Source organism: Diceros bicornis, chromosome 13 (assembly GCF_020826845.1).
Source record: "Diceros bicornis minor isolate mBicDic1 chromosome 13, mDicBic1.mat.cur, whole genome shotgun sequence".
Taxonomy (NCBI): Eukaryota; Metazoa; Chordata; class Mammalia; order Perissodactyla; family Rhinocerotidae; genus Diceros; species Diceros bicornis.
The window spans coordinates 54048546-54074803 of NC_080752.1; the positions used below are offsets into that span (position 1 = coordinate 54048546).

Below are 26258 nucleotides of genomic sequence, written 5' to 3' on the forward strand. Positions count from 1 at the left end.
CCTTATAAGAAGAGGAAATTTGGACACACAGACACCAGGCGCGTGCAAGCACACACAGGCAAAACCACATGAGAACATAGGGAAAAGGCGGCCATTTGCAAGCCAAGGAGAAAGGCCTCAAAGGAAACCAACCCTGCTGAGACCTGGATCCTGGACTTCTAGCCTCCAGAACTGTGAGAATATTAATTTCTGTTGTTTAAGCCACCCAGTCTGTGGTATATTGTTATGGCAGCCCTAGCAAACTAATACACTCCTTTGAGAACATTAAAAATATATATTCCTGACTTTTATTTTTAAATTTCATTGTTGTTTTCTGAAATGGGTTGATATAAATATCCTAGCCTACTATTATCACAGAGAGGAACTCCAGTCATCCTCTGTTCCCATCTCCACAGGCTGCTTCCCTTTTCCTCGTAGCCCTTACCATCACCTGGGGTATTACCTATTTAATTTTCTATTTATAATCATCTGGTATTTACTTTCGCTGGAATTAAGATCCCAGAAAGCAGGGACTGCGTTTTGATCACTGCTGTATCCTCAGAGCCTGTAACAATGCGTGCAGATGTAGGCACTCAGAAGATAGTTGTCGAATGAATGAATGAATGACAGAGAAGGGGCTTCCCCACCGGAAGAGCTGCCCGGCCACGTGGTCTCTCGGGACCACTGTCAGGAAAGAGGGCCGTCTGCCCGGGTGGCCGCTGCCCGCTGAGTCTGGGCAGCCCGGGGGGTGCGCGTGCCCGGGGGCGCGCTCCGCCGCCTCCGGTTCCGGGTTTTCGGCAGCGCCCTGCATCCCCCGGAGAAGGCGGGCTCCGGCGGCCCCTCGTGGGTGGAGCGGGCGGCGGGGGTGCGGAGCCCGCCGGAAGCCGCGAGGGCGCCGGGCTGGGGAGCAGCGCAACCGCGTGGGTGGGCCGCACCCGGAGGCCCACCCGGGCCGGTGCGAGGGCAACCGGCGGCGTGAGCCACGGACAGGGCGCGTTGGGAGGACAGAAGCGCCCGGAGACGGAGGGCTGTGGCCCAAGAGGTGGGGCCCCGGGGTGGACCTGGCCGCCGCCGGCCTCGGTGTTACAGCAGCCGCCGGCGGGGTGTTTCCTCGCCTGGCTCTGCGGGAAGCCAGGTCAGGGCATCCCTCCCATTGCGGCCCCCAGAGCTCCACTCCTGGGGGTGCTGCTGGGAAAGGCCGCCTTGGAGGCTGGGTGCGTTGATCTGGTGCAGCTGCACCCGCCCTAGGCCGCCTCGTTGGGAATTTGGAAAAGACCCACTTCAGTTCTGAGGCTGAGGGTCCTCTGGGCTCCCGAAGGAAGCCTATGTGAACGCTGGGCGTTTTTTGAAGAATCATTGTGTTGAGTGGGCGATGTGGTCTATCTATGCAAGGCTAGGAAAGAACAAAATCAGTTACCACCCACTTCTCGAAAGAGACACCGTCTGGAGCTGAAAGCCTCAGGAGCCGGCGCTCTCACGCCCCCATCTCTGGTCCTACCAGCGTCCGAGGCGGATCTGGTGAGTAGGAGGCTGCGATGTCTGTGTCTGCAGTCTCTAAGTCCGAGGGAGGCATGGCTGGGAGCAAAAGAAGGGGCATCTTCGAAGTGAACCTTCTTGGGCATTAACCATTTCAGAAGTAAGATTTGAAAGTTTCTCCACTTTGGTAACAAGACATTTACTTTTTATATATTCAGAGGCAGGATACTTTCCACGTGTTCCAGCCTGTAGGATGCAGCTCCTTTCTCTGCATCAGTCATAGCTGGGAAAAAAAAGCCCATAAGCCACATACCTTCCCTCACAAACTTCAGAAAGTTGGGCTGGCTCCCTTTCCGCGGAGTAGGACTGTTCTTGGGGCCCCAGATACACTGGACCTGGTCGCTGTGGAGGCACCTGCTCAGATACCAGGGGGTTGGATGAGTTGATGGATTTGGGTTGTTTCCGAATTTGCCTGATACAAACAGTTCTGCAGTAGTCCTCATTATACACGAAGTACTATATTTCCTCCATTTGAAAACATACCCCCTCCTCCAATTTTAACATTTCTGAAACCAGGATGCGTCTTAACAGAGAGGTCAGAAGGACTTGCCAGCTGCTGGGCATTGGCGCAGGTGGTGATGTGTGCTTGCCCATGTGAAAATGCAGCTGTATGATTATTCTGTCAGTTGAGATACTTGAACTTTAAATTTAGATCTCTAATTGTTTTTAAAAATAACTTGAGATAATGCTATGATATAGCGTTGAAGCAAAAAGTTTATAATGTTTATTAAGGGTTTACTGTATGCCCGACATAGTCTCAATCAACATTGCAACCCTATGAAGTACAATTATTATCCCCATTTTATAGATGAAGAAACTGAAGCTCAGAAAGTTGAAATGCTTTAGAGCTTTTAAGTGCAAGTGTCAGGATTCTAACCCAGGCTGTCTGATTTCAAAGCCTGCGCTCTTAACTCCCAAGTCTTTATCCAGATGGAGGATGCATGCAGCTTACAAGAAGGGAAGTCAAGGCAGGGTCTGTGCATGTTTGTGTATCTTTGGTGTTTGCGTGTCTTTGACTATTTGTGTATATGTGTGTGGAACTAGGAGAATGAGCCACATCCAAGAATAGTGATTATGCTTATTCCCACATTGATGCCAAATCTTTGTTTTTAGATCTTTTGCAGTTTTAAATATATTTCTGCAAGTTCTGGAGTTCTGGCTGTCTGACCGATGCTTCTGGATCCCTCCTCTCCTGCCTTTTGCTCCTCTAGAAGAATATAGAGGCATGCACTCAAACCCACTCAACCGGCTGCCTCCCAAGGAGGCAGTACTTAATTTAAGAGGGGAGTCAGTTTCTCAGAGTCGTTCAAGTCACACCAGCCTGTAGGAGCCCCCAGGTTCTGGTGCTACAGGGACACACCAAAGTCCTGAGGGCGGGAGACGGTGATCAGAGGAGGACCACCCAACTGTGAAGTCTCTCAGCAGAGGTTCTGACAGTTTCCTCACCAGAAGTGAACAAGCCCAGTCGCGCAGGTGTCGTCATGCTGCAGCAGCTCCTGATCACCCTGCCCACGGAGGCCAGCACCTGGGTGAAGTTGCACCATCCAAAGAAGGCCAAGGAGGGGGCGCCCCTGTGGGAGGACGTGACTAAGATGTTTGAAGGAGAAGGTGAGACTAGACTGATGGAGGGGGGAAGCGGGAAAGAAGGGGGTCTCATTCATGTGTGAAAAGATAGGTACACACTTCCTTGAGGTGGTCTCTTGGGGAGAAAACTGGGGGAAAGCGGGTCTTTGGGATTCATGCTTTGTGGCTTTTGGGAAGAGGATAGCGTGAGGGAAATGTCGGGCTCTCAGCACAAGCTCCTTGCAACATGCGCTCTATGCTGCTCCCGTCTCCTGTCCTCAAGTACAGCACACAACAGGAAGACAGAATACAAGGTGTTCCCCACCAGAGGCTCCCAGTGCGTGAATATGATTCACGGACAGTGGGGTCAAAGATTTCTACCCTCTTAAGCCCTCCAATGGTTTTCCTTCACAAGTTTCAGTCATTTTAGCCCTAAGCCAATATTTTTCACAAGTATCAGTACTTTCTTTTCATCTTTTGTTGAGAGGAAGGAATGACGTGCTTGATTAACTCTCATTTTACCTTGAAATATATGGGTTCAGTGGGAAACATGTCCAAGATTACACATTATTTAGTGGTCTGGTCAGGATAGATGGGTAGACAGAGGAATTTATGTGTCTCATGTGGTCTCTTGGTAAATGCCTTTAACACTTCAAATTCAGCCAGTATTTATTGTGTGTCAGGCAGGGACTTTGCTAAGCATCTTTTTTTTGTGTGTGTGTGAGGAAGATTAGCCCTGAGCTAACATCTGTTGCCAATCCTCCTCTTTTTGCTGAGGAAGATTGGCCCTGGGCTAACATCCGTGCCCATCTTCCTCCACTTTATATGGGACACCGCCACAGCATGGCTTGACAAGCGGTGCGTTGGTGCGCGCCCGGGATCTGAACCCTTGGGCCACCGCAGCGGAGCACGCACAGTTAACCGCTGTGCCAGTGGGCCAGCCCACTAAGCGTCTTGACAGATGGAAAAATGGATAATGATCTCTAATGCTAATTACTAATTGATGGAGATAGACGTGTACCCAGATCACAATAATAGAAGGTAGCCTAAGAAAGTGCTATGGTGAGGTTCTTTGGGAATACAAGAGAGGGGAAACATTCTTCTGATTGTACTTATGTGAGAAATTTTCACAGAGCAGATGGCATTGAATTGGGCCTTGAAGGATGTCTAAGTTTTTTAAAGAAGATTTGGGGAAAGGATGCAAAAATAGGTACCTTGAAAAGTAGTTCGCAGCACAGAGAATATTCTAGTCTAACTGAGAGTAAAGAATGTGATGGGTGTATGTGTCCCACATATGAAGGGGACAGTTGTTAGAGGAAACCAATGCTGAGACTGTCTTGAAGTCCATGGGGAGGTGTTTGGATTTTTCTTTCTTATCTTGAACCTTTGAACAAAGGAGAGGCCTGGTAGATCTGTGTTTTTGGACCAGCATTAACCATTGGGAAATATTAATGCCTGAAGCAGTGCACTGCACATTATCATTAAGGAGACTTTGTGTTGTTCTTCAGTTGCTCTAAATATCCCTGTTTGTGAGTGTACTGAGAGAGGAGCCACATTCAGCAGGTCTGCAGGCAGTTTTTCTATTGGGAGGATTTGGGGAGATGCAAACCTCACGGCTCTTTTCCTTCCCCAGCTGTGCTGTCTCAGGATGCTGATGAGACCCAGCAACAAAGTTTAAAGGATGAAGTGACCTCTGGGCCCCCAACAGCAGAATCCCAGGTGGGTTGGAGTTCCCTCTCATTTTATTGACATGCTTATTGGTTTTTAAGGCTATAACTTGCCTTTTTTTTTTAAGAGGAGGGTGTTGAGCGTAACAAATTCAGCCTAGGGAGCTCAGTGCAAGTTGTTCTTATACAGAAAACTGGGCCACAGTGGTGGCAACTTCCCTACTCATTGTGGCCTCCCTCCCTGTAACTCTTGTTTCTTTCTTTTTTTAATTGAGATATAATTGACATATTATAAAAAATATGGAACACTTCACAAATTTGCGTGTCATCCTTACTCAGGGGCCATGCTAATCTTCTCTGTATCGTTCCGATTTTTGTAACTCTTGTTTCTGACCAACCTCTAGATCTAACATTGTGCCAATTTCTGTAGAGAAAGCAAAATGAGTGATATAATTCTAGCCCCTAAAAACCAACAGATACACTTGGGCTCTAAGATAAACTTCAATTTTTTGGAGTATTTTATACTCCAGAACAAACTTTCTGAGAAGAAAGTTCTGACATTGTTAGTGATGTACACATATCACTGGTGAACTTTGTGAGGTGACCCTTAGTATGGTATTGAGAGCAGAGGCCCCTGCGAAGGAGAAGTGAGTGGAGAAGAGATGGTCAGGCAACACAGTGCACACATTAGACAGGCTGGCTAGGTACAGCAGGGTGTCGGAAATGGTGTCCTCACCGCCTGGTGGAAGCAAAGGTGAAATAGAAGGAAAATTGTAGAATAAATGAGAAAGGAAGACTCTTAAAGAGGAGATGTTATTTGGAGACAGAAGCGTTTTAAGTGAAAAGAACTTGAGTTCTGAAATTAGCTGGTACAGGATTTCAGTTATCTCTTGTATGTACTTGCTCGGTGATCTGGGGAAATTTTTTTAGCCATTTACAATCTCAGTTTCCTCAGCTAATTCAGATGCTAATGCCTTCTAGGATTGAAATGCACTCCAGAGTTATTTACAATAATATAAAAGTAATAATAGTCTATTTAGAGTTATCTCTGCATTCCACTTATCTGGAATTCCTCACTTCCTGCCATTTATCAAAAATGGATGGGATTCTCAGCACTGGGAAAAGATTAAATGTTTTTAAATTAAGGTATAATTTGCATATAGGAAAATACACTTAAGAAAGCATACAGTTCTGTTTTGACATATGTATACACCATGTAACCAAATCCAGATATAGAATATTTCCTCCATCCCAGAAAGTTCCCTCATGCCCCTTTCCAATCAGAACTCTGCTTTGCCACCAGCAGAGAGTACCTGGGATCTCTGTATTATTTCTTACAACTGCATGTAAATCTATAGTTATCTCAAAATAAAAAATTTAGTTAAAAAAAGAATGTATATTCTGCAGTTGTAAGGTATAGTGTTCTGTAAAGGTCAATTAGGTTAAGTGGGTTGATAGGTTGTTCAAATCTATATCCTTGATGAATTTTTGTGTACTTGTATCAATTACTGAGAGAGGAATGTTAAAATCTCTAATTATTGTGTTTTGTCTAAATCTCTATTTAGTTCTGTCAATTCTGTCTTATTTATTTTAAAGTTCTATTTTCAGATGCATAAACACATAGGATTGTTGGCTTCTTGATGAACTGACCCTTTATCGTAATGAAATGTCTCTCTTTATGCCTAGTAATATTCCTTTTCCTAAGTCTACTTTGCCTGATTTAATATTGCTCCTCCAGTGTTCTTTTCATTATTGTTTGTATGGTATAGCCTTTTCCATTCTTTTACTTTTAACCTATCTGCGTCTTTATATTTAAAGTGTGACCTTTTTTTTTTTTTTTTGTGAGGAAGCTCAGCCCTCAGCTAACATCTGATGCCAATCCTCCTCTTTTTTTTTTGCTGAGGAAGGTTGGCCCTGAGCTAATATCTGTGCCCGTCTTCCTCTAGTTTATGTGGGACGCCGCTACAGCATAGCTTGACAAGTGGTGCGCCAGTGTGCACCGGGGATCCAAACCTGTGAGAACCCCGGGCCACTGAAGCGGAGCACGCGCACTCAACTGCTTGCGCCACCAGGCCGGCCCCAAAGTGTGACTTTCTTAAATGTAGCTGGGTCTTGGGCCGGCCCATGGCTTAGCAGTTAAGTGCGCGCTCCGCTACTGGCGGCCCAGGGGCAGCCTGGGTTCGGATCCCTGGTGCACACCGACGCACCGCTTCTCTGACCATGCTGAGGCCGCGTCCCACATACAGCAACTAGAAGGATGTGCAACTGTGACATACAACTATCTACTGGGGCTTTGGGGGAAAAAAAAAGGAGGAGGATTGGCAATAGCTGTTAGCTCAGAGCCGGTCTTCCTCAGCAAAAAGAGAAGGATTAGCACGGATGTTAGCTCAGGGCTGATCTTCCTCACACACACACACAAATATATATATATATATATATATATATATATAGCTGAGTCTTGCTTGTTTAGTCCATTTACAGTTAACATAATCATTGATATGTTGGGATTTAAGTGCATATTCTTGTTCTTGTTTGCTGTTTGTTCCATCTATTCTTTGTTTCTTCATTCCTCCTCCCCTGCCTTCTTTTGGATTGCATAGCTTTTTAGTATTCCATTTTATATCCTCTAATGACTTTTTAGCTATGCTTCCTTGATTTGTTTTTAGTGGTTTCTCTAGCCATTAACATATGCATTTTTAACATATCACAGTTGAATTATCATACTGTTTCATATGAAAGCCTTATATTTCCGTTTACTCTTTCCCATTCTTGTGTATTGTCATCATACATTTCACTCGGCATGTTGTAAACCCTACAATACATTGTTTTTATTTTTGCTTTTAACAATAAATTATCTCATAAAAAATTAAGAAAAGGGGAAAAAATGAGTGCTTCATATTTGCCCACCTATTTGCTGATTCAGGCACTCTTCATTCCTTCCTTTAGTTCCAAGTTCTATCTGGTATCATTTCCCTTCAGCTTAAGAATGTCATTTAGCATTTCTTGTAGCATGAGTGTTCTGATGACAAATTCTCACAGCTTTTGTTGATCTACAGATGTCTCTATATTGTCTTCCTATTTGAAGATCTTTTAGTGGAGACAGAATTCTAGGTTGACCACTTTTTCTTTTAAGCACTTTAAAGATGGTCCATTATCTTTTAGCTTATATTATTTCAGATGAGAGGTCAGGTGCTATTCTTATTCTTTCCTTACGTGTGATGTGTCTGCTTGTTATTTTTTTATTTTTTATTTTTTATTTTTATTTTTTTATTTTTTATTTATTTATTTTTTTTGTGAGGAGATCAGCCCTGAGCTAACATCCGCCAATCCTCCTCTTTTTTTTTTTGCTGAGGAAGACGGCCCTGGGCTAACATCTGTGCCTATCTTCCTCCACTTTATATGGGACGCCACCACAGCATGGCTTACCAAGCAGTGCATCAGTGCGCGCCCGGGATCCGAACCAGCGAACTCCGGGCCGCCGCAGCGGAGCGCGCGCACTTAACCGCCTGCGCCACCGGGCCGGCCCTGCTTGTTATTTTTTATACCACCTTTTCTTCCTTGTTTTTTTTGTTCCTTCTTATCTACCTTCTTTTGGCTACTTTTACAATCTTCCCTTTTATCTTTACTCTTCAATGTTTTACTATGATGTGCATAAGTGTGGTTTTCTTCAAATTTATTCTTTTTGGGGTTTTCTGAGCTTTTTGGATCTGTGGCTTGAGTTTTTTTCCATCAAATTTGGAAAATTTTCAGCCTTTATTTCTTCAAATATATTTTTATGCCTATTCTCTCATCTCCTTCTATATTAGACTATTTGGTATTATCTGAGATTTTCTTTTTTTCTCTTGGTGCTTCAGTTTGAATAATATCTATGGACCTGCCTTAAGTTTCACTGATCTTGTCTTCATCAGGGTCCAATCTGCTGTTAATCTCATCCAATGGATTTTTCAGATATTGTATTTTTCAGTTGTAGAATTTTTTTTTTAGTTCTTTTTTAGTGTTTCTTTCTCTCCTCAATTACCCCCATGTCTTCATGTATTCTATCCATATTTTATTGTAAATTCTTTAACATATATTTTAATAGTTGCTTTAAGTTTCTTGTCTGCTAATTCCAATGACCTATGGATCTGCTTCTATGGATTTTTTTAATCTTGATTATAGGTCAGATTTTTCTCCTTCTTCACGTCTAATATTTTTTTATCGTAGTTCCAATATTGTGTATAAAAGAACAGTGGAGGATGAAGTGTGCATATATATAAGTATATACATAGTTTGTTTGTTTTGTTTTGTTCTGTTTATTTCCTAGAGACTCTAAGCCCTTTTCCTCTGTTGGGTGGTTAAGGTGAAGGGTGGATTATTCATATTCCTCCCAGAGCTGTGGCTGAGCTCTGGGTGAAATACAGCTTTAATATGATTGAGTTTACTTCTGATTAACCCAGCTACCCCATGCCACCACTGCTGAGGGGCTGATCTTTTTTATATTTTCAGTATTTGAGCCAGGAAGGGGTTAGACTACAGTTCCATGCAGTTTTGTTCATCTTTGCATTCAACTCCAGCAGGGCCCCAGAATTTAACCTCAGCAAAAATGCATTGTTCTTGTAGTACTATAAAATGTACAAGAAATGTTAAAAACCTCTCTCTCTCCTGCCCCAACCTCCCTGATATTATCTTCTTCCACTCTCCCCTTCATTAATCTGCCTCCAGCCTTCCTGTTCCTCAGACAAGCCAAGGATGCTGTCGCCTTAACGTTCTTTGTACCTGCCTGGAATATTCTCCCCTCAGATCTCCACATGGCTCTTCCTCACTGAATTCATGTCTCTGGTCAAATATCACCCTTTTAGAGAGGCCTTCCCCAGCCACCCTGCATAGAAGATCATCCCTACCCTCAGTATGACTCTCCCTTCCCCTTATCCTGCTTAATTTTTTTCCTAAGGCACTTATGACCATCTTTCCTTCTATGTATTTAATTATTGATAGTAATCTCCAGAGAATCGCCAAACAGATCCAGAGGAGGCTCCCAGTAAAACTGGTTTAGAATCTCTCAGAACTTTGAATACTGTCAGAATTCATTGGACCTTCATGGAAGTGGTCTCTGGCTGAAAAGGATCATATTTGATATTCTAGGAATTGTTGACCTTCAAGGACATATCTGTGGACTTCACCCAGGAGGAGTGGGGGCAACTGGCCCCTGCTCACCGGAGTCTGTACCGGGAGGTGATGCTGGAGAACTATGGGAACCTGGTCTCAGTGGGTAAGGATGGGCTAAGCATACATCAAGAAACCTGCCCATTACGGGAGAGTCATTATTTCTAAATTATTAAACGTTGTGGATTCCCTGGAGCTTGGCCTTGGGTTCTATATTAGAGATGTCTCATTCCTTTGAAAATCAAGCCAGGGCATATCTGATTCTCCTTCCTTGGGGGAACAATTTTTCTTTGTAGAGCTCAAGTAGAAAGACATGCTGTGGTGGCTTTTCCATTTCAGAGTCCCTAAATACCAGAGGACTGGAACTAAATTCTGGGGATGGTTCTTAGATTGCAACATAAGCATTCATACTCTTTTTTAACTCCACAAGCAGGATATCAACTCTCCAAACCTAGTGTGATTTCCCAGTTGGAGAAAGGAGAAGAGCCATGGATAACAGAGAAAGAAGGCCCAGGAGATCCCAGTTCAGGTGAGACCAGGGGAGATGGTACCTTTTAATATGCACGCCCAAAGTCTTCCCAGGTCATGGGGAAGGCTGAGGCCACGGGACAGGGCATCAACTAACCCCAATTTCACCCCTCCCTCTGTCACCCCTTTTCTTCACTTGACCTTGCAAAAGTCTCTCTGGAGTTGGAGGGAAGAGAAGTCTTATCTTTTTTAAGGTTAAACTTGATTTTCCATCTTTCTTCAGTATCCTAAATTCTGCCACTTGGAAGTTCCTTTCCCTGAGCAGTCATATGTATGGGGTCTCTCCTCACAGAAAACAGGTCTTTTTTTAGGACTCTCCTTGCATCCTATAAAGCTTTAATTTTCTTTGTTGCATTCTATTTCCACTTTTCACCAATTTCATTTTACAATCCCAGCTTCTACCAAATATTGCTCTCTTTTTAACTCACGTATCTTAATTTTTTGTAACAACTACTTTACAAAAACTCCTGCAAGAGAAATTAGAGGATTCCTTCTCACCAAATCCAGTGGCCTTTAACAATCTCCTTAAACTTGGCTTTTATTATAAAATATTTTAGACAGTCAGAAAGGCATAGAGAACATTATAACAAATTTCTATGTAGGTTCCACCTAGATTAAGAAATAAAAGAGTTGAAGCGCTGCTGTCCCCCTCCTACCTTTGGAAATAACCAACTCTTCTGAGTTTAAATATTATTATTCCCTTGTGTCTTCATACTTTTATTACATGTGTATATCCCCAAACAATATATAGCATTGTTTTGCATGGTCTTATTCTTTAAAAAATGGTATTTATACTTTTTCCACTTGCTTTTCTCATTCAACACTATTGATATTTATCCATGTTGTTCTAGTTCACTCATTTCTGTTGAATTAATAAACCACAATTTATTTCTCCATTTTCCTGTTATAGACATTTATACTGTTTCTAAATTTAGGGGTTACAAGATGCTGCAGTAAATCTTCATGTATATATCTTCTTGTGTACGTATGTAAGTGTTTCTCTGAGATAGTTGGTAGAAGCAAAATTTGTGGATCATGGAGTATATGCACCTTCGTTTTGCTGAGTATTACCGAATTGCTCTTCAAAGCAGTTGTACCAATTTGTACTCCCATCAACAGGTGTTAGGAGTTTCCAGAACTCAGCATCTTTGTTAACACTTGGCATTGTCAAACTTTAAAATTTTCATAAAATCAGTGAGTGAATATGGTATCTTGTTTCTTTTATTTTCCTGATTACTGGTGAGAGGGAGAGTATTTTTCATGTTTATCGATCATCCTTCTAGGATTCCTCTTCTATAAATTACTTGTTTATATCCTTTGCCAATTGTTCTATTATTGCTTATCTTTTTTCCTGTTGATTTACAGAAAAAAATGTATATATAATATTGTTATCCTATATTTTTAAAATTTTGCTTTCATATTTAGGTTTAATTTACCTGGAATGTATTTTACGTGTAGTGTGAGGTGAGGATCTAGTTTAACTTTTTCTATGTGGATAATCAGCCCAGGAACCATTTGTTTAATAGTTAATTCCCCTCTGTCACCTGTCAAGTTTTCTTATATGCTTGGGTCTGTTTCTGGGCCCTCTCTATTCTGTTCCACTTTTCTATTTTTTTTAATCCTCACTCTAATACCAGGCTATCTTAATTACTGTGTTTCGTAGTGAAACTTAATATCTGGTAGAGGTAGTTCTCCCACCGTGTTCTTCAAAATTGTCCTGGCTATTCCTAGCCCCTTGTTTTTCCATATGAATCATATAATGAGCGCATCAGATTACACACACACACACACACACACACACACACACACACACACACACAAATACTCTGGTGGTATTTTGATTGGAATAGAATTGAATTTATAGATCAATTTTGGGGGGAATTAATATTATGATATTGAGTTCCTATTATCCCAGAACATGGTATATTACTCCATTTATTGATATTTCCTAATTTTTTTTTCAAAAACGTTTTAGGATTTTTCCCATAAAGGTCTCATACATATTGCATCTCTTTTGCTAGATTCATCTTGAAGACCTTACAGTTTGTTGCTATTGTAGATGGTATATTTTTTTTAATTATTTTTTTAAATTATTATTTTTAAATTATTTTCTGTTTGTTGCTGTTGTGTAATAACACAATTGGTGTTGTATATTGATCTTATAGTCAGCCACCTTGTTTCACTCTGTTATTAATTCCCATCATTTGTTTGTACATTCTCCTGGGTTTTCTCTTTTTCAACTTATAATAATGAAAATAATAAATAAAAGTTACCATGAATGTTCTCTCCCTGCCTCTGGATGAAATCTTGAAGAGGTCCCATAGATGGCCCAGTCCCTTTAAATAATAATAACGGTCTGATTTTAGTAAAATGTTTAGGTCAGTGCAATAATAAAAACTGCCAACTTCGTTCAAAGTTAAATCTTCTCTTTGAGCGTGGGCCTGCTTCATATTGAATTGGGAAGGGGGACACAGATGGCTTCTTCTCTCTTTCCCTATCTTCTTCTCTTCCTTCTCCCTTACTCATGACCAGAATCAGGGGCCTGGAGAACATAGACTCTATTATTGCCTCTATTCATTTGGAATTTCAAAGTGCTAATGATCCTTTTGTGTTGACCAAAAAATCCTACAAGAAGTTATACCTCTCAGGAATACAGAGCTGTCAGTTGAAATATTAGTCATGGGTACAACAAATTATCAAGTAAGAAAACCTGTCAGAATTTTAAAGGTTAAAGGATATTTTCATAGAACATAGCAATAGTAGCAACGTAGCAGTCTGGGTTTTTTACAAGTCTCCTTTGCATAAATAACACTTCCAGGGACAGATTAATAACCACAGGAAACAACAATGTATAAATATTAATACAAGTTTCAATAAAAGACAGCTTAATGTTCTTGTGAATGTTCTTAGTTTGAACCTTATTTTTTGAACTAGTGTCTCTCTTTCTACTGCTGGAGTGAGGAGAGGGACATCTTTTATCTTTCTGAGATTGTTTTCCAAGAATAGTTGTCGATTAAAAAGACATATTATTAAGACATAGATCTGAAATTTCATCATTTAGTATTATGAGAAAGAGCAGGACTAAAATGCTCAAATTTTCTCTACATATAAAATCACACTTTTACCATGTTTACTGTTTCTTAATTTCCCATTACCTCTCTGGACTGCATAACCATATTTAAATATAATAAAAATCTCATGCAATTGATATGTATTATTATCTACATCTCTATTCCATACCCACTAGAATAATTGACTTTTCAAAGGATAATGAATATGAGTTATTTGCATTTTTTCCATTTCTTTCAGACTTGAAGAGTAAAACAGAAACCAATATGTCAACTGCAAAGAATGACATTTTACAGGAACAGTTATATCATGGCATTATGATGGAAAGGTTCATGAGGGATGATGTCATTTATTCCACATTGAGAAAAGTCTCCAAATATGATGACAAGTTAGAAAGGCACCAGGAAACCCATGGAAGAGATGTGATACAAGCCATCTCGATCCACAAGAAGAGAGGCCAAGAAACTAACAAATTTGGGGAAAACATTGTGAGTTCAAATGTTATAAAACAGAGGCACCGTAAATGTGACACACTTAGAAAGAGGAACAAATACAAATTAGATTTGATTAATCATCCACCAAGTTACATAAGAACAAAGACCTATGAATGTACTATATGTGAAAAAATCTTCAAACAACCCATTCACCTCACTGAACACATGAGAATTCATACTGGTGAGAAACCTTTCAGATGTAAGGAATGTGGAAGGGCCTTTAGTCAAAGCGCATCCCTTACTACACACCAGAGAATCCATACTGGTGAGAAACCCTTTGAATGTGAAGAATGTGGCAAAACCTTCAGACATCGCTCATCTCTTAATCAGCATCATAGAACTCACACTGGGGAGAAACCTTATGTATGTGATAAATGTCAGAAAGCTTTCAGCCAGAACATTAGCTTGATCCAACATTTGAGAACTCATTCTGGAGAGAAACCCTTTACGTGCAATGAATGTGGGAAAACCTTTCGACAGATTAGACACCTTAGTGAACATATAAGAATTCATACTGGGGAGAAACCCTATGCATGCACTGCATGTTGTAAAACCTTTAGTCATAGAGCATATCTAACGCATCACCAGAGAATCCATACTGGGGAGAGACCCTACAAATGTAAGGAATGTGGGAAAGCCTTTAGGCAGAGGATACACCTCAGCAACCATAAAACTGTTCATACAGGAGTGAAGGCATATGAATGCAACCGCTGTGGAAAAGCCTACAGGCATGATTCATCCTTTAAGAAACATCAGAGACATCACACTGGAGAAAAACCTTATGAATGTAATGAATGTGGAAAAGCCTTCAGCTATAACTCATCACTTACTCGACACCATGAAATACACAGGAGGAATGCCTTCCGAAATAATGTGTAAAAACAGATTATTCATAAAAACAAAAACCAAGTCTAAATCAGTGATTCTATGCTTTTAAATTTCAGGACTCTAAATTTGATGAATTGATATAATGTTGCCAACTTTTAATTTTGCCCATTGTGTAAATAAACACTACATTGATAGCTACTATCTACTAACACCTCCATACAAAGTACTTAAGAATAAAGGATGGTCTTTCAAATGAAATTCAGCAATATGGAAAATCCACACGTTATTATTTTTCTGATTTCATGGTAGGTTAATAAATTATTCTTCATGGGTGTTCACTGATTTACAGACCAGCATTTGGGAACTACTGTTTAAAATATCACCACCCCTATTTTTTTAATTAAAATTTTATTTTTTTTAATGGGGAAAACTTTCACGTGGTATAAAGTTCAAAAGGCACAAACAGTTGTATAAGTGAAAAGCCTCCTTCCTCCATCCCTCACCACGAATTTATACCTAGAGGCAACCATTTTTTATAACTAATTTTTTTGTGTACCCTTGCAGAAATTTTTCTGTTTATATCCAAGAGAATACAAATATACAGTTTTTCTTTTTAAGCAAAAATGACAGCCTCCTATACAAACACATCTGCACATTACTTTTATTAACCGTATATCATGGAGGTCATTCCACATCCGTAGATAAAGTGCCTACTCATTCTTTTTTACAGCTGCATAGTATTCTATGGCTTGAATGTACTTTATTTATCCAGTTCACAATGGATGGACTTTTGGATTTTCAATCTTTTGTTTATATAATGTTGCAATGAATAGTCTTATACATTTTCATTTCTCACACATGTAGGTATATATACAGGGTAAATTCCTAGAACTGGAATTTGTGTGCTGGAGAGTATGTGCATGTGTATGATGGATATTGCCAAATTGACCTTCATAGAGGTTGCACCAATTTATTTTCCCACCAGCAAGATAGAGAACTATCGGAGCCATATCTGGTGCTGAAGCATCTCCTGGACCAACAGCTGTGTCAGCCATCAAAGAAGTATCAGCTTGTCTCAATAACAGCCTAGAAGTACCAGCTGAGCTGCATCCCCAGAAAGAGCAGCACTTGTCATCTCTGAAGCCAGAGAGGAATCTGCATGTTACCAAATAGCAGCCAAGCCCACCAAGGCCTCAGCTGGAAAAGGAGTAGACATCTCTCCACCGACTGCTCCAGTCCCTGACTTCTGAGGCTGGAGCTGTCTGATGAATGAGAGTTCCCTTAAAGAGCCTGATCCACCTGCCTTAGCAAATATAATCTTGGCTGCAACTCTGATTGGAATGGAGGAAAACTGACAATTGAGTCAGGGTGCTTAAGATGGCAGGGTCTACCTTGGGTGATCAAATGACTGCATGTAGCATTTTCCGGGATGGTTATATTAGTGAGTTATAGTTAACACATGGAGGGAGACAGAAAAGAGGTAGGACATGACCTAATTAATAAACATTAATGAATGAATGAGAGCATTAATTAGTTAACATTGCTTATTATGTTGTGAAAGCTGAGCACCAAGGTCAGGACCACAACGATTTTGTACGTGTTCATTTTGCAGTCTGGTAAAGTTTTATTAAAGTTTTAGTGATTCTGTGAAATGTTGATGGTTTCCCCTCATCTCCATCTCCAGAACCTCTACTCCAGTTATAAACCAAAGCCTGGCACTTAAGATCCTCTATTATATCTAGTCCTACCTTATGGCTTCATCTCCCATTTACTTTTCTCCTTCCCATATGGGCTCTGACCAAGTCCAGTATATTCGTTGGGACTCTTTAGGTTGCCAAAAGCAGAAATAGACTGGGACTATTTAGGTCTCAAAGAGGGGTGTTATTAGAGGGATATAGGGCTATCTCATGTAATTCGAGGGTTGTGATACATTCTAACAGCAGACTGGGACCAGGATCTGAAGCACTTGGGAAAGCCCAGGCAGTTTGCTCTCCATCACTCACCTATGCTTCTTGTGTCTTCTTCATTCTGGCTTTTTTTTTTTTTTTTTTAAACAATTCAATGCAAATCACACTTACCATCAGCTCCAGATTTTACAGATATTCAGCTTCCATCACCCAGAGAAAAGCTGTCTTCTTTTTCTCATTGCCAATCTCAAAATCCTGAGGAAGGTCTCTTATTGGCCTAGCTAAGTCAGGTGCCCACCCCTCAACAAGTCAATTTTAGACAGAGATCTCAGCTTCTGTGGGAACTATGTGGATGGTGTGGTGGTGATGGAGGATCTGGAGGGGCACGAGAGCAGAAGAAAGGGTTACTGTTCATGGAATTCCAAGTCCTACCCACTCTTCAATGCCAGCTCATAGGATCAGAATTTTAGAACTGGAAAGGGTGTTCAGCTAATTGAAACTCCTCACTTTATATTTTTTATTTTTTTTATATTTATTTTTGTGTGTGTGTGAGGAAGATTGGCCCTGAGCGAACATCTGCCAATCCTCCTCTTTTTGCTGAGGAAGACTGGCCCTGGGCTGACATCCATGCCCATCCACCTCCGCTTTATATGGGACGCCTGCCACAGCATAGCCTGACAAGCTGTGGGTTGGTGCGCCTCCGGGATCCTAACGGGCGAACCCTGGGCCGCCGCAGCGGAGCGTGCGCACTTAACTGCTTGTGCCACTGAGCCGGCCCGAAACGCCTCACTTTATAGATAAAGAAATGGAGAATCTGTTTCTTTAGTTACTCATGTTTTTTTACCTGAGTCACACTTTTGAGCATTTTCCCCCCAAGTTTGTTAGCCTAGCTTTCCAAACACCTGCCTTCAATGGCTGAACATAGCTGCTCTTTGCCATTCTAAGAGTTTTACTTCTTAGATCTACCATTGCCCCAAGAGGTCTTCATAAGTTATGCTTCAGAACCTACCCATTGGCTTCGCCTGTTATCGGTGCCTGTTCATTGATTCCGTTTATCTCACAGACACTTCTCCCTCTGCTGATCCCATAAAAGAAGTTTTTCCCTAGGGCTGTGTCCTTAGGCATATTCTCTTTTCAAGCTACACATTTTGTCTAATTGATCTTGTTAATATCCCAACACTTCTTACATCTACATCTATATCTTTGAAATCTCTCCTAAGCTCCAAAACATTATATTCAACTTCTCACTGAATATCGCCACTTGGATATCCCATAGTCACCTCAAAGTCAGTATGTCCTGTGAAAATTAATAAACAGAAACCTCACTTAAAATGGATTCAGGAGGCCAGAAGGGGGAGCGCTCATGTCCTATGATGATGGCAGAGCCCAACAGGAAGAAGAAAGACTTCCTCTTCTTGCCTGGTAAGAACTCAGCCAATGAGAGACTGTCACAACTCAGCCAATGAAAAGCCACTATACTTTGAACTCTCAATTTCTCCAATGGACTTTTTGTTTATAATAGTCCTCTCAACTTCCTCTTCCCCTCTATGAAAGTTTCTCCTCCCCTGTTGCTCAGAACTTGCACATGGCTTGCCATGGTTGCAGGACTCAAATTGCAATTCTTTGTTGATCTGGGATAAACCCATTTTTGCTGGAGAAATAACTGGCTATTTGTTTTAGGCCAACATTTGGTGGCCTGTATGGGATCCAGAGAAGACCACCAACAACTTCGAGGCTGGTGGGCAAACAGGTGTTGGCACCCATATTGAGCTCACTGCTTTGCTCACTGACCCTGGAGGTTGAGGGGAAATCTTTCTCCTGTATCCAAGCTTCCACTCTCTTTGCATTTTAAAGCTCTCCAGGCTCTATTTGGGATCTATTTTAAGGCTTCATCCTTTTTTGGTTAAGGCTTTGTGTTATCTGTGAGTACTTGGTTGGCACTTCGTCCTGACTCTTCTGAATCATGCTGTTCCATTGCAACTGTGCTGCTCAGCCTTCTGTCCAATTGGTCTGAAATCAGACTGTTTCATTGAAACTGTGCCATTCAGCTTTTGGCCTAATTCCTCTTCATTGGAACTGCGCCATTCAGCCTATGGCCCCACCCCTTTGGAACCAGGCTGTTCTATTGTGTTCTAGTGTGCTGTTCAGCCTTCAGCTTGACTCCTTCAGGATTAGGCCATCCCCTTAGAACTGTGCTGGTATTAAGCCTGCAGGGTGTTTGAGCTGTTCAAGCTGTTTAAGTTGCAAGCTGTTTGAGCTGTTTAGGCTGTTTGAAAATTATGATTTTACTCTAGAGAAAAGCCTATGAGAAATGGGATCCCAGTTATCTAAATATTTTAAGGGCACCCCCACTACAGGGACCCTAGCCGATTTTATGTTTAAAAACCATGGTTGTTCCTCATGCGCATTTCTAACTAAATGGACTGACTTAAGCAAAGGTCATTTAGAACACCAATGGCCACTATGGGGAACTTTTGAACTTCCCAAACTTACTTTTCTTAAAACTGAATTGGACAACCATAGCTCTGAAATTTCCAAAACTGAATGGAGCTTATTTTGATTGGTATTTTGAGGCTTCCAAACATTATCAGGAGTCTAAAATTGCCTCTTTACAAAATGAAATTTTAAGATTAACTGAGGCAAATAAACAATTAAAGAAAGATAATATGGCTTCCAAAGCTTCATTTTCCTCTTCCCCAGCTTGTCTTAGGCTCTGCCTCTGATGGCATCATGTTCTTCTCCCCTGGCTCCTCATGCTCAGGCCCCATCTCAGGCACCATCTTCCTCCTTCCCTTCTATACCATCTACATCTCTTCTATACGCTCAGTTCCCCTATACTAACTCTCTTGCCAAACTTTCCCCTTTCCCAGAACCTCTCCCCACTCCCTCTTCCTCTGAACCTATCAGAACCTGTCCCTTTAAAATCAAGCCTTCTGAGGATCCAAAGGCTAAACCTTTAATTTCTTATACTCCCTGGACTAAAGCTGAACTGTGGGCGATAGCCAAAGATTTTCCCAAAGTAACCAAAGATCCTCACAGATTTGCTGGGGAATTTACTATAGTCATTCAAACTTATCAGCCTGGTTTTTCTGACTTATGTCAGCTAGTTCATATGCTTGTCAGTGATGGCCAGGCCCAGCATTGAATGAGAACCACAAATTGGGAAAATCCTAAAAGGTCTCTAGGATTACAACTGGGAGACCGACCGCTGACCTGTTATATGATCAGGCTCAGGCAATTGCTGGGCAACTTCATCAGGCAATTTCTAGAGCTTTCCTAAAGCCTGTTGATTGGAATAAAATTCAGTCTTGTGCACAAAAACCTGATGAACTCGTTCATGACTATTACAATCGACTACAGATTGTTTTTAGAGAAAATCCTGGTCTTCCTTCAGATGTTGGTTCCAGCTGGGTGGTTTTTAACTCCACGTTTATTAATGGGCTGAACTGGGACATTTCCCTTGTAATAAAAAGGACCAGGATGGAATGGGAGACTATGTCCACTCCAGATTTAGTTAATCCGGCACACTAGCTCTCTTGTACCCTCGATGAGACACCTAAAAGAAAGAACACTAAAATTCTTAATCTTCAACTCCAGCAAATGAAGGTCCCTAAATGAAACCACAATTCTAGTTTCTGTTACTATTGCAAAGAGCCAGGACATTGGAAAAGAGGTTGTTGCAAATTTAAGTATTTCAGGCACCTTCAGCCCTCTAACTAGCCTTTCCAATGTCCTCCAAATTCTCAATAATGGGGCTCTGAGGAACTACAGGGGCTTTTCCCAATCCTCTCTCTTAATTGGCTTGGAGAAACACTTCTCCAGATTGGGAATAAATCTTTTTCTGTCCTAATTGACACTGGAGCTACGCTCTTGGTGCTCAACCCCATGACTGTAAAGCAGCCCCTGCCTCAGAGTGCCAAAAGAGTTCCAATAGTGGGATAACAAATCTAATAAATCTCAAACAGTTCCTGTCTCTGAACCTGTTCCCTTTTGTTTAGGCCCTTTGAGAGACACACCCCCTTTTCTCCTTAGTTCCTCCATCCCTACTCATATATTAGGCCAAAACTTCTTGGAAACATATCATGCCAGAATTTCTTTCTCTCAAAAGGGGGAAATAATTCTAGAATTTGATAGTAGTCATCAAAACATTGAATTAAATGACCCTTTGACATATTTTATTTGCTCCATCTCTAACAGTACCAGAGCCAATTCTGGAAACACTGACCATTTGCCCCTATTGAATCAGCTACTACCTTATGGGCAAAATCTCCAACTGATATTGATAAAATTGACAGTGCACCTCCCATCAAGATTCAAATAGATCCCTCAAGACCTCTGCCCAGAATAAATCAATACCTTGTAAGTAAAGAAGCCCTTCAAGGTATAAAGACCCTAATAGAGGATTACAAGGATCAAGGTCTCATTATCCCTCGTATTAACCCCTGTAACACTCCTATTTTACCTGTGAGGAAACCCAAGGGCTGAGTCTAGAGGTTGTCCAGGACCTCCAAGCAATATTGTTATCGCTCAACACTCTGTTGTTCCTAACCCTCATATACTACTAACATCCAATCCCACTGGAAGTAAATTCTTTACTACAATTGATTTATGCAGTGCATTCTTTTGTATTCCAGTTGATGAAGCTCACCTCTTTGCCTTCACTTGAGAAGGAAAACAATTCACCTGGACAGTAATGTCTCAGGGTTTTACTGAGAGCCCTTATTTCTCACAAATCCTGAAGACTGATCTGGTTGGTAAGCGCCCTCGGGGTTCTACTTTGTTACAATATGTGGACAATTTGCTTCTTTGCTCTCCCTCCCAAGCCTCCTCACAGGAAGACAGCATCCACTTGCTAAGGCTTTTAGCCTTGAAGGGACATAAGGTCACCGAAGAGAAACTGCAGTTTGCCCAAGCCCAGGTTTGATATTTAGGGCATCTGATAACAGAATAAGGGCTACACCTAGATCCAGATAGGCTTCATGGTGTCCTAAGTTTCCCCAAACCCAAAACTAAATGCCAACTGTGAGGGTTTCTCAGGCTAGTTAGTTATTGCTGAAACTGGATTCCAAATTTCTCTTTTATGGCCAAACCTCTGTATGTTTTACTCAAGAACAACAATCCCAACCCAATTTTATGGGAAGAACAAGACGACATAGCCTTTAACGCCTTGAAGGAGAGTTTGATGAACACACTTGCCTTTGGACATCCCAATTATCAAATTCCTTTTTTCTTTTCTGTATATGAAAAGGGAAGGAATGCCCTTGGGGTACTCATCCCAAAACACAGGGGCCACCATTGGCCTATAGGGTATTACAACCAGCAACTGGACCCTGTGGCATGGGGATACCCCCCTTGCCTTAGAGCCATTACTGCCACTGCCCTTTTGGTTAAGGCCACCAAGAAAATCATTGTGGAATCCCCTTTAACCATCTTTGTACCTCATGCAGAAGCCCTCCTGAAATCTCATCACCCTCAAAATATTTCAGCCAACTGCGTCACCTCCTATGAAGTCCTTTTGTTAACTGCTCCTCACATAACTTTTTCACTTTAATAAGCTTAACCCTACCACTCCTCTCCCCTCTGTTACTGATGAATCTCCTCATAACTGTTTAACACCAACAGATTACCTCCCGATCCCTTGTGATGATCTGCAGGAAACTCTTTTGAGTAACTCCAACTTCTCATCCTTCACTGATGGTTCTTATTTAAAAGGCGAAACTGGCAAATATTGTTCTGGGTATACTATTGAAACTCCTTTTGACTTCATGGAGGTAGCACTTTTACCTATGACTACTCTGGCCCAACAGGCTGAATTATACACTCTTACATGGGCTTGTACTTTAGCTGACGGCAGAACTGCCAACATTTATACTGCAAGATACGCTTGTAGCATATCTCATAGTATGAGATATGCTACAAGATATGCTTTTGGAGTAGCTCTTGATTTGGGGATGTTGTGGAAGCAACATGGCTTCCTTACATCCAGTGGAAATAAAATTAAAAATGCCTCCTATGTTCAAGAATTATTTCACCTGTTGCTTTAGCTATTGTTAAGATCGTGGGGCATTCTAAACTTGACTCTCTGGAAGCTAAAGGGAAATCACCTTGCTGACACTTCCATAAGGTATGCTGCCCTTAAAGGAACCAACAGCAGCCAAACCTCTGTCATGGTCCAAAGGGATATTGTCCTAAATAATAACTTAGAAAAACCAACTAGAGGATCCCAACAACTGGCCTCAGAAAATGGAAAACAAGAGTGGAAATTCAACAATTGTTACTTTGATAAAAAGAGAAAGCTCTGGTTTGGACCAAATAACAACCCGGTCTTACCAGACTCTAAAATTCTCACTCCTAACCACTGCACATGCATTTAACCATTGGACTACTGACAAAATGATAGCGTTCATAAATCAATATTGGTGGGGAAGTATTGACAAGGCCGCAAAAAGTGCCTACCTCACTTGTCCCCCTTGTCCAAAATACAATTCAAGGAAGCGTGTTCATACTGCTCCTGCACATTTTAAACTGCCTAAGGAGCCATTCGAGGTTTGACAAAGGTATTTCATACAACTTCCCCCAACTCATGGATATATATATGTTTTAATCATGGTCTATATGTTTTCTCGAAGTCTTCCCTTACGGACAGGCTACTGCCTCTTCTTCGGCTAAAGTCCTTTTGGAAAAGATTATCCCTACCTGAGGAATTCCTCTTAACATCCACAGTGATTGAGGACCCCACTTTACTGGTCAGGTACTTCAACAAGTTTGGCTGGTTTTATAACACCTTCACTGTGCTTACCACCCTCAATCCTCTAGTTTAGTTGAACACACTAACAGCATTATTAAGACTTAACTGCAAAAATTTGTAGAGACCCTCCAAAAAATTTGGCCAAAAGCATTGCCATTGGTCCTTCTAAATCTCAGATCCACCTCTTTTGGAACTCATAAACTCTCATCCTTTGAGATAGTCACAGGACATCCAGTGCACTTGACTCCTGTCTCTTTTGACCCACAGTTGATAAAAGGAGATATAATCCAATATTACAAAGGCCTAAATGCTTCTATTAAAAATAACCATGTTTTGGGGCCGGCCCGGTGGCATAGCAGTTAAGTGTGTGTGCTCTGCTGCAGCGGCCGGGGGTTCGCAGGTTCATATCCTGGGCGTGGACCGACACACCACTTGTCAAGCCATGCTGTGGCAGTGTCCCATATAAAGTAGAGGAAGATGGGCATGGATGCTAGCCCAGGGCCAATCTTCTTCAGCAAAAAGAGGAAGATTGGCAACAGATGTTAACTCAGGGTTAATCTTACTCACAAGAAATAAAAAATAAAAATAATAAAAATAAAAATAACCATGTTTGGTAGAGCAATCTTTTCACAGTGCACTCCAGGAAGATGAAGACATTAAGCATCATACCTTGCAACCTGGAGATGTCATCTATTGGAAAAGACACCTCTAGAAGGATTCTCTTCAACCTTGCTAGAAAGCCCCCTTTCAGGTACTGCCTAACTAACTCTTGTGCTGCAAAACTCCAGGGAATAGACTCTTGGATTCATGTGACACACCTAAAGACTGCACCAAACCCTGACTAGACCAGTACATCATCTGGTGACCTAAAAGTAAAGATTTCCCAGAATTGAAGCAGATGACATCCAATGAGACAGCTTTCCCAAGATGTCTGGACCAGGACTGTTGGAAGTTTGTCTACCAAACCTTTGAGGATGACATAACACTTCAGATGATCTCCAGTGCCTATAATCTGGATAACATACCGACTTTAGAAAAAGAAAATGCCTGAGAGTTCTCCCTCCCACCCCTCCTTGTTACTCGAATGTGAGCTTAATAAGTTTCCAAGCTGTGCACTTTCCTTCTGATATGGGACATGATACCCAAAAAAGGTCCTTCTTGGCATAGAGGGAAAAGGCCAATGAAACCAGAAAAACCTAACTCTTGATTAGTGATGCTTTCAGAGAAAGATCTTGATGAAAAGGGGAAACCTCATTTAAAGCAGAGTTGGGAGGCCAGAAGGGGGAGCTCTCATACCCTATGATGATGGCAGAGCCCAACAGGAAAGAGAAAGACTTCCTCTTCTTGCCTTGCAACAGCTCAGTCAATGAGAGACTGTCACAACTCAGCCAATGAAAAGCCACTTTTTTTTTTTTTTTGCTGAGGAAGATTTGCCCTAAGCTAACATCCACTGCCAATCTTCCTCTTTTTCTTTTTGTATGTGAGCTGCCACCACAGCATGGCCACTGACAGACGAGTGGTGTAGGTCTGCGCCCAGGAACCAAACCCGGGCCGCCAAAGTGGAGTGTTGCCAAACTTAACCACTAGGCCACCGGGGCTGGCCCGAAAAGCCACTATACTTTGAATTCTCAATTTCTCCAATGGACTCTTCATTTACAATAGCCCTCCCAACTTCCTCTTCCCTTCTACAAAAGAGTTTCTTCTCCCCTTGTTGCTCAGAACTTGCACATGGTTCTCCGTGGTTTCAGGTCCTGAATTGCAATTCTTTGTTGATCCCAAATAAACCCATTTTTGCTGGAGAAATAACTGGCTGCCTATTTGTTTAAAGTCAACAGTCCAAAATTCAACTCATAATCTTCTCAATAAAATCTGTATTCCTTAGTCCGGGATGTGGTACCACCCTCCATCTAATTCTCCAGTTTAAACTTCTTCCTCTTCCTCTCATCCATCACCTCCCCCAATCAGTCATCAAGTCCTATATATTCTATTTAGGATCTCTTCAGTCTACAGTCTCCTCTCCATTCCTATTGTCAGTGCTTTAATCAGGCTCTTAGTGCTTCCCAACTGTTTTCCTAGATTCCCAACTGGTTTTTCTGTATCTAACCTGGACTCATTTCTCTATCCTCCCCACTGCTGCTGGAGTGATCATTCTAAACCACATATCCAATCAAACTACATTATTGCTTAAAATCTCTCAATGGTTCCTCATAACTTGAAAAGAAAGGTCAGATTTCTTGATATAGAACATTTGGTATAGAGCATTGCCTATTTTTGCTGGCAGTGGGTACCAAATTTCCCCTCAAGGATACTTTACCCTAGCCATAAATATTTAATGGTCCTCCATGCTATTTCATGGTTTCTGGTCCTCGACTGTGCTATTTTTTCTTCCTTCTGTCTAATATCTCTGGTTAGCTCCTACTCATCCTCCCAGATTTAGTTTGTGTCACATCATTAGGGAATACTACACTTCACACAATTTATGCCTTGTTGGGTGAACATTTGAATTCTTGGTTGAATTTACCAAATAAACTAAAGAAATAGGCCTTATCTTACAGGATTTTTGACCAGAGAGTGACAACATGGGATTTTAATTTTATAAAATTACTCTAGAATCACTGTGGAAGACCATGGCTCAATATGAAGCAATAGCCAGTATAATAATGCACCACTTCTATTTGCTTCATGTTGTTGCTTGCTTCACCTCTTTCTTTTCTTACCTTTTCTCCCATGGGTTTGCACCTTCAAAGCAAAAAAAAAAGCATCTAATTTTTGCCTTAGGCTTTGTATTCTAGGAAAC

The 26258-nt window shown here is 41.4% G+C and overlaps 1 protein-coding gene and 1 non-coding gene across 3 annotated transcripts; one reads left to right on the forward strand and one right to left on the reverse strand.

Annotated features, from left to right (window-relative positions):
* Positions 1-894: 894 nt before the first annotated feature.
* Positions 895-16814, forward strand: ZFP69 (ZFP69 zinc finger protein). 2 transcript variants are annotated; one of them, XM_058553798.1, is made up of 6 exons: positions 895-1497; positions 2629-3123; positions 4712-4797; positions 9867-9993; positions 10318-10416; positions 13725-16814. In XM_058553798.1, exons 2-6 carry the CDS (start codon positions 2997-2999, stop codon positions 14855-14857), a joined length of 1572 nt encoding a protein of 523 aa, XP_058409781.1. In that variant the 5' UTR covers positions 895-1497; positions 2629-2996; the 3' UTR covers positions 14858-16814. The 2 variants fall into 2 exon arrangements, with proteins under 2 accessions (XP_058409781.1, XP_058409782.1); XM_058553799.1 differs by having other exon boundaries at positions 10321-10416.
* LOC131413257 (U6 spliceosomal RNA) lies at positions 5040-5142 on the reverse strand. Its single transcript, XR_009221921.1, has one exon. It is a non-coding gene; the product is annotated as a U6 spliceosomal RNA (small nuclear RNA).
* Positions 16815-26258: the final 9444 nt, after the last annotated feature.

Excerpts from the sequence above, each read along its gene's own strand:
- ZFP69 (XM_058553798.1), top strand. The coding sequence starts at position 2,997 with ATGCTGCAGCAGCTCCTGATCACCCTGCCCACGGAGGCCAGCACCTGG. Across the intron at positions 3,124-4,711 it reads TAAGATGTTTGAAGGAGAAG|CTGTGCTGTCTCAGGATGCT; the intron begins GTGAGACTAGAC and ends TTCCTTCCCCAG. Across the intron at positions 4,798-9,866 it reads CCCCAACAGCAGAATCCCAG|GAATTGTTGACCTTCAAGGA; the intron begins GTGGGTTGGAGT and ends TTGATATTCTAG.